The sequence below is a fragment of the Perca flavescens genome, chromosome 3 (assembly GCF_004354835.1).
Source record: "Perca flavescens isolate YP-PL-M2 chromosome 3, PFLA_1.0, whole genome shotgun sequence".
NCBI classification, from domain to species: Eukaryota; Metazoa; Chordata; class Actinopteri; order Perciformes; family Percidae; genus Perca; species Perca flavescens.
Window position 1 is genome coordinate 14,304,765 of NC_041333.1, and position 8,073 is coordinate 14,312,837.

At 41.8% G+C, this 8,073-nt stretch overlaps 1 protein-coding gene across 2 annotated transcripts; it reads left to right on the plus strand.

Annotated features, from left to right (window-relative positions):
- The first annotated feature begins 483 nt into the window (after nt 1-483).
- p2ry13 (purinergic receptor P2Y13) lies at nt 484-3,678 on the plus strand. Of its 2 annotated transcripts, none has more exons than XM_028574222.1 (4): nt 484-698; nt 2,028-2,229; nt 2,311-2,700; nt 3,117-3,678. In XM_028574222.1, the coding sequence occupies exons 2-4, from the start codon at nt 2,047-2,049 to the stop codon at nt 3,585-3,587; spliced, it is 1,044 nt and encodes a 347-aa protein (XP_028430023.1). In that variant the 5' UTR covers nt 484-698; nt 2,028-2,046; the 3' UTR covers nt 3,588-3,678. The 2 variants fall into 2 exon arrangements, with proteins under 2 accessions (XP_028430023.1, XP_028430022.1); XM_028574221.1 differs by lacking the exon at nt 484-698 and adding an exon at nt 946-1,015.
- Nucleotides 3,679-8,073: the final 4,395 nt, after the last annotated feature.

The window sequence follows — 8,073 nt, forward strand, 5'->3', positions numbered from 1 at the left end:
CAAGACAGCACAAAAGGGAATTAAAGACACAAACTTAATCAGATATGAGTGAAAGGGCATGTTCAATATCTTATACTGTAATATACTGTAGTGTGATGGAAAGTAGTTACAGACAATATATGCTATCTTAAAAACATGCTTACAGATGTAGAGACATGTGGTCTTAGTAGTAAATAAAAACTATACAAAATTACATTTTGCACAAACTGCTTTGTTAATAACTTCCCTCTTCTGTCATGTTATAGCTTGCATGTTTGGTAAATGAGTTTAAGGGATCCTTAAAACCACATTTCATGAGAAGTCAGTAGCGCATTATAGCCCTGCACATCTCTTGTTTGTTTCTTTGGTCTATGTGGTTAGTGCTGTAAGTTCCATGATGTAAAAAAGACAGGAGGCAGATAGAAGTGGGGTAAATAAGCTGCAGTGTGGAGGGTGGAGGGAGGAGCTGTGGGGTGCAGGAGGTCTCTAGATGTGTGTCGAGAAATGAGTCCATGGCTTTGGTGTTCGCCTGTCAACAGCTACTGAGACTGACGCAAGCTAGCGGAGGCAGGGGGACTGGCACGGAGCAGAACAAGCCCCTCAGCAGACAATTGGAACAGGAAGCAAGGAAGGAAAGGGTCTTTCACCCAGAGGAAGACTGGCAAACTCATTGGGATTGTGACAAGACAGCCACACAGTAGCTCCGGGGACCAAGCATTGTAAGAGCATCAAACACACACACACACACACACACACACACACACTTAAAAACGGAGAGAGAAAACTGAGAAAGACAGACAGACTGAAAGCTCTTTAGGTCAGAAGTAGAATTTTTCAATTGATAAAAGAACTAAAGTAACACTGAGAGGATATCAATTTTGGCGTTTCCCTTCTTACATTTCTTTCCTGTGGGTAAGAAGAGAAAAGGGGAATAGGAAATTTCACTTCTTTTTTTGAAATACTGTAGTTTTTCATCGCTTCGTTAAGTATTCTTCACATGCACCACAGTCAGAGACGATAAGGACGCAGGGAGAAGGTAAGACCCAATGATTGACTTTACAAATACATCTTCTAGATAGATTACCAGTCTAAGCTTGGCACAAGGATATCATTTGTTGTAGGAGACCTAATTAACATTAGCATGCACACTAAAACAGAATAACGCATTGTATATCTTGGTTTCCATGGCACCTGCTCCTGGCCTCAGTGTTATTCTTAAGGTTTTCAATGTAAAGACAGCACCACCAGGCAGATATACTGTCAGACAGGGGGAGGATTCAGAATGAACAAATGCAGCAGCTAGTTGTTGGACACCTACATCACTGTAAGTGTAAGTGTAAGTGTATCTCCGCATTCTGACTGTAGAACTAAATAAGCAGTATGAGCTGACAGAACTATCAATTCTACAGAGTAACCACTTGTCTAAATGCGGTGAAATAGAGCGGTAACACTGTGTTTAGTGATTGTGTAAGAAAAGGATTTCTATGCTCCTGAAAGTGGTAGAAAGTGGCCTTAACGTCTTCAATTCAGACAGAAAGGAACCTAAATGTTCAGACTTAAGTCCTCAAATCAGTTAAGAGAGAAAGAGATTAAGAAAATAACCCATAATCATATACACAGTAAGTCAGCTACAGTTCCTTTTGAGTGATTTATAAGAGGAAATTGCACACGTATATGTTTGGGAAACAACATATTACACTGTTCCCTCTTTACATCATTACCGCCAAGGTTATGGTTTTTGGTTTGATCGGTTTGTTTGTCTTTCAGCAGGATTACAAAAAAACTACAGGACCGATTTGTAAAATGGGCCGAGCAAGAACCATTTTTGAATTTTGAATCGGATCTGAATCAAGGGGCGGACACATAAATTGTTTTTCACTTCTGTTAACATTGCGAAGCCTTGCTGGAGGTCTGCGCTCTCCGAGTGCCCTTTCATCATGTGACTTTACTGTGTATTTTCCTATGTATTACTGTAATCATACTCTCAATTTATCATCTCTCCTCTCTCTCTCTCTCTCTCTCTCTCTCTCTCTCCATCTCCTTGAAAGGTCCACTGAAGATCTGAAGATGAACAACACCCTGTCAAACACTTCCATCAAGTGTGTTCGGGACACCAGTGTCACAGCTGTGATTTTCCCCTGTCTATACAGCATCCTCTTCGTAGTTGCCCTGATCCTGAATTCCCTGGCTGCATGGATCTTTTTCAGCATCCCCAGCTCCTCAACATTTGTGGTCTTTCTTAAAAATGTGGTAAGACATGAGGGCTTTTGCTTTATACATTTTGTCTGTGCAGAAAAAAACAACAACATACAGAAAACCCTTCATCAACAGGTGGTGGCTGACTTGCTGATGACCCTGACCATCCCTCTGAGAGTCTTAAGTGATGCAGGTGTGGGTCACTGGCAACTACGCGCCTTCCACTGCCGATACTCTGCCGTTCTCTTCTACATCACCATGTACATCAGCATCCTCTTGCTGGGCCTCATCAGCCTGGACCGCTACCTGAAGATAGTCAGGCCGCCCGGGAAGTGTGCCCTGCAGCGGGTTCGTGTTGGTCAGGCGCTGAGCGCTGCTGTCTGGGCGGTCATGTTGTCTTTAGCGTTACCCAACGTTATCCTGAGTGACCAGCCGCCACGGGTCTCTGGAGGCAGACTGAAGTGCACCTCCATGAAGAGCAAAGCCGGCCTTCTCTGGCACGAAGGATTCAACTACTTCTGTCAGGTAGCTATTCCATCAACATGTTCCCATGAATTAGAATGATGTAGCACGGAAATTAAATACAGGAATAGGTTGGCTTTTTTGGGAAACATCAGGTTTGTTTAATTCATGCGAAGACTTAAGTGTAAATCGCACATAATGTGGTTTTTACGGGGGTTATGTGTCAGACTATTTCTTGGCCAGGAGCAAAGACAAAAACCGCAACTTGATTTTACACTTCGATTTTTGGACGGATACAGCATGTCAACATGTTAATTAGTGAGCTTCAGACGTGCCGGTATCTGGATTTTCTTACTAGACAGAGGCAGGCTGTTTCCAGTGTTTGTGCTAACCATATTTACTGCAACGACATGAGAGTAGTGTCAATTTTCCCACCTAACTCTCAACAATGCTAATGTTTTGTCTCTGTGTACTTCCAGGTGGTTTTCTGGGGCACGCTGGCCTTGATGGTGGTTTGCTACACGTTCATCAGCAAGAAGGTTTATGAGTCATACAAAGCCTCAAAGAGCAAATCTCAAGCAGTCAGTCGCAGAACCAAGGCAAAAGTTTTTGTGGTGGTGGGGGTGTTTTTCATCTGCTTTGCCCCATTTCACTTTGCCCGCGTTCCCTACACTCTGACACAAACTGGCATGGTGAGCCATTGCCAGGCCCAGAATGCTCTCTACATCGCAAAGGAAACCACCCTGTGGCTGTCGGCCACTAATGTGTGTCTGGACCCACTTATCTATGTGTTCCTGTGTAAGGTGTTCAGTAAAAGACTGGCAGCTGCAATCTGCTGTAAGCCACTCTACAAAGGTGCCATGGATTCTCACACAGCAACATCAACTCAAATGGAGATGTCACAGATTGCCCAAAGTAACAGACTGTCATATAGTACAATGGAAAAATAATAACTGTAACTGTCAAGGCGTGATGAAACACCGCCTGAAAGTGTATTTTACTTGTAAATAGCTTTTTTTTTATTATGATGACTCCGTTTTTAAAGTGCTCATATTATGCTCATTTTAAGGTTCATAATTGTATTTGGAGGTTGTATCACAATAGGTTTACATGGTTTAATTTTCAAAAAACACCATATTTTTGTTGTACTGCACATTGCTGCAGCTCCTATTTTCACCCTGTCTGTTGAGCTCTCTGTTTTAGCTACAGAGTGAGACATCTTACTATTCCTATCTTTGTTGGGAGTCGCACATGTGCAGTAGCTAGGTAAGCACTGCTAGCTAATCAGAAGCAGAGTATGAGGGCGTGCCACACTAGCAGCTAGGCGAGTATTATAACGTGTGTTACAAAGTGACGCACGTTTGTCTCTGAAGTAAAGGCTGGACTACAGTAGATCAGTTTGGGAACAGTGTTTTCTGTTGGAGATGGTAAGTCCCTTTGGGGTGGACTTTGGGCTTTTTCACTTTGTAAACCTATTACGTGCATAAAAAAAGATATATAACACAATAAAGGAAAAGGAAAAAGCCAAACAGCATAATATGAGCACTGTAAAAAAAAATCTCAAATTAATGCAAGGTGATCCAAATCTGTTGAATGGGCAATGCTACGCGACAGAAAAATATGCAGTTATGTCTGGAGGTGGTCCTGCAGTTTCATGCTAACAATGACAACTGTTTTGATACAGAACTAACCAAGCACTTCTGTCTCATGTTTTGCAAAGTCATCCAACCACATTTCCTTAAGTGTCCTTACTGTCATCATCTACTTCCTCCTCTTCTCTAATCTCATTCAAACTGCACTTTCCCTATACAAAACTTTGGCACGAGGGTAAAATCTTGACAGCACATGATTACACCACACACCCAATGTGATCAGGGACCGAATGATAACAAAATGCGGACTAGATACTGCTTAAAGCTATAACTAATGTGCAATATAAATAACAATAGTAATAAAATGCATATTATTCATAACACAATTGCATGGTGTTTAACTTTTATGCTGGAGGTTAGAGTTTTTACATGTGGTTAGTTTAAAACGTGATGAAATGACATTTCTGATTAAAATCTCAGACAAAGACAGAAAAGAAAAAGTGATTACTGCGTGGAGTTCGCTGTTCAACGAAGGCAGCCAACAGGAACTGCAGACTGATTTGATGTTTGATAACACTGAGTATAACCAAACCTAACAATGCTCAGTTAAGCTGTTAGCAAGTGCAAGTAGAGCATATAGCCTTTCACCATATTGCAGTAGCGTTACTGAGCCATTCATTTTTGAATTGAACAAGAATAGAATTGGAATAAATTTACTTTTTCAAACACTGCAACACCTCAAAGATGGGTTTCAGGACATTCACAAACTGCTTCCGCAGGATTAATGTCACCTCCTACCTGATTTACAATTGTGTCCGCATTCGGGTCTGATTAATGTAATAATGAAATATGATCATCCTCCATTCCCACCCTCTGTCGGCTTCGACAGAAACTGATATTTTGGCAGGAAATTAATGAGCTACAGAGCGGTTGTAGCGGCGACTGCAGTCGGGGGAAAGGCCCATTCGTCACCCTCAGATTAAATCCTCTGACAGATGACCCCGCAGTAGTGAATTATGATAAATTTTAAATGACATTCATGGAAATTAAATAATCCCTGCACATAATATTGCCTGGCAGTATGGACAGACCCAAGTTGGGGGACAGAAAAGAGCCAGAAAAATAGGGGGCAGGTAGGTAGGTACTGACAGTTTCTTGATTAAACAAGGTGGTAAAGCTCGCATGTCAGAGACACCTGTCAAGTCTACATGTCAGTGATGCCAATCAGCAGAAGTTAATACAATGTTTCTTGTCAAGAAGCAGTCCCCAGAGAAATGGCTTTTAGGCAGCTTATTAAAGCTTAGGCTTAGGCTTTAGGTCAAAAAAGTCATTTTGACACATTGTTCAATTGTTCAAACTTCCAGTGAGTGAAAATAATAAAACTGAACAGGCTTACCTCACTCTTCTCAAACACTTTAGTTGAAAGCACGTTTTAGATCAACATGGACACACAAATGTACATTGAACTCAACTTACAAACAGCTAGAACTCAACAACATGCAAGAACAAAAGTAGCCTTCACTTTGACATTCTTAAAGGCAGTAAAAGCCAGTCTGAGGACATCCTCAGAGGTCCTTAAATTATGCAATAATAGATGTTGGCCACTAGGGGACAAATAATCTCCCAAAAGATTGCAGACACACTCTTTTCAAACTCCAGAATTAAGGTAGGCCCTAATAACTTTCTGTGGGTTCATATATCATCACACATGAAAATGGTTAAAAGAAAAAAAAGTGGATGGATCCATGTTGTAACAGAAATTAATCTTCCTGTGCACTTTTGAAAAAAAAGATGAAGCCTAACATCACGTTTGAACCAAGCTGAACTTTGTCTCACCGTAGGCCTAATGATTGAGTTTGTAACACTGACGTTGTTAGGTCTATTTTAGGGGTGCTGCTACCCCAAAATTTCACGAACTGTCAGCTGGTGGAAAAGGTAGAGACGGAGGCTCAATGAGTCCGCGTGCACGTAACGGTACGTGGACGAGCGAGGAAGAGAGAAGAGCGCCTGGCGGCATTAAAACAAAGCAGTAAATCCGAGAAATAAAACGTTGTTTTCGCTGATTTATCACTCGAAATGCAACTGTAGCAAGCATCTCACTATCGCTAACGTTATCCAAATTCATATTTAGAAACAACAAATCGTATATCCAGCTAGAAAAAGTACAAAGAGTCGATGGCCATGAAGATGATACATCGCCCTGTCTCGTCTCATTGGTGTCTTTCTTTGGTCTGAACTTGCTACTGCACACACAGTGAGTTATACAGAGTGAAATTGTAAGTTGCTGTTAATGACTTTTACTTGCTTAAAGGACAATTCCGGCGCAAAACGAACCTAGGGGTTATTAACTGATGTGTACCTACTCTGTCGCTCTCTGGGACATGTTTTCATGCTAATCGAATGAGTAGAGCTTTGATGAGGCTACCGCGGACCGCTGGTTAGCTTACAATGCTAGTATTTGGGGCATGGGGACACTCAAATTAAATCGTTATTTAATACCACTAAAAAGGCTTGAAATATCACCACACCATAACGTTAGCATAATGAGGGTCCCTAAATATGAACCGAAGCATTGACAACATTGTAAGTGTACAGATAGTTTATTAAAAAGATAGATTATAAAGACAGTCGCGTTCATGTTTACTTGCGGGAGCCATCTTGGAAACAAGTCATGACTAGTCGAAAAACGAGCGCAGTGCAAATGAGTCTGAGATTCCCATACTGTCTATGGAGATTCCATGTTGCACGCTAAATTAGTAACTTCACTGGATAACAATGAATATATGTATTTATTATTATAACAATAAGGGGATAAATGCAAAAATATTGAACATATGAAAAAAACTATGAAAGTCCCTACCAGACTCAAGACTACCAGAATCACATGAAATGATAATGAGGTGTGAACAATAAATAAATAAAAAATAAACTGACTGGGTTACAGATGCATCGCAACAGCGACACAGGATATTAAACCTGTTTCTTTGAACCTGTAATTGTTTGCCCTCTGTCAGTAGCGGTTTTTGGCACGGGCGAAGCGGGCAGCCGCCCGCGGCGGCATTTTTTCATGACGCATGGGGGGCGGCATGAGCACTTAAAACAAAAATACAATCCTATTATCTATCTATCATTTCACTGTGTGGGGAATTGGCAATTTGGCGGAAGGGGGGGGCTGAAACAGAGAACTAAAAGTATAGGCTAGATAGTAGAAATTCACGAAAGCAATGCAACTTGGTAAAAAAAAGACAATGCTGCTCTGCCAAACAAGGGCGTAGCACAAATTTCTGGGCCCTGTAGAAAGGCATTTTCTATGGGCCCCTCCCCGCATCCACAGCTATTCATTCTAGCATCTTTTTGGGCCCTCCTCACATGAGGGCCCTGGGTACTCAGTCCCCCCAGTCCAACGCCCCTGCTGCCAAATGTCTTCAAAGGAATGAAATGTTGATAATAAAGAACAGTGATTTAATAGTGATAAAGGGATGGTACTCTCCCAGGCCGGTGGGCAGTTGTATCCGCGCTAACGGCTCCTGTAGTGGTCTTTGCTCCAGTCTGGCACCGGCGATGCCATCCAGCTCTGCGGCTCGGCGCACTATTTAGGATTAACAAGGAGGAGCGGTGCGCGCAGCCGCAGGCGCATGCACGGTGTGTGTGTGTGTGTGTGTGTGTGTGTGTGTGTGTGTGTGTGTGTGTGTGTGTGTGTGTGTGTGTGTGTCCTACCAAAGCAGATAATTAGCTCCACACTAGTTCATTATAGGCTAAGTATTGAATCTATTTGGAATATCCATTGAAATATTCACATTTTACATTAAAAAAAAAGTTACTCACAGAAGTGTCCAGTTTGGGA

Coding starts and splice junctions, on each gene's coding strand:
- p2ry13 (XM_028574222.1), top strand. CDS start 2,047: ATGAACAACACCCTGTCAAACACTTCCATCAAGTGTGTTCGGGACACC. Junction 2,230..2,310: donor TGGTCTTTCTTAAAAATGTG/GTAAGACATGAG, acceptor CTTCATCAACAG/GTGGTGGCTGACTTGCTGAT. Junction 2,701..3,116: donor GATTCAACTACTTCTGTCAG/GTAGCTATTCCA, acceptor GTGTACTTCCAG/GTGGTTTTCTGGGGCACGCT.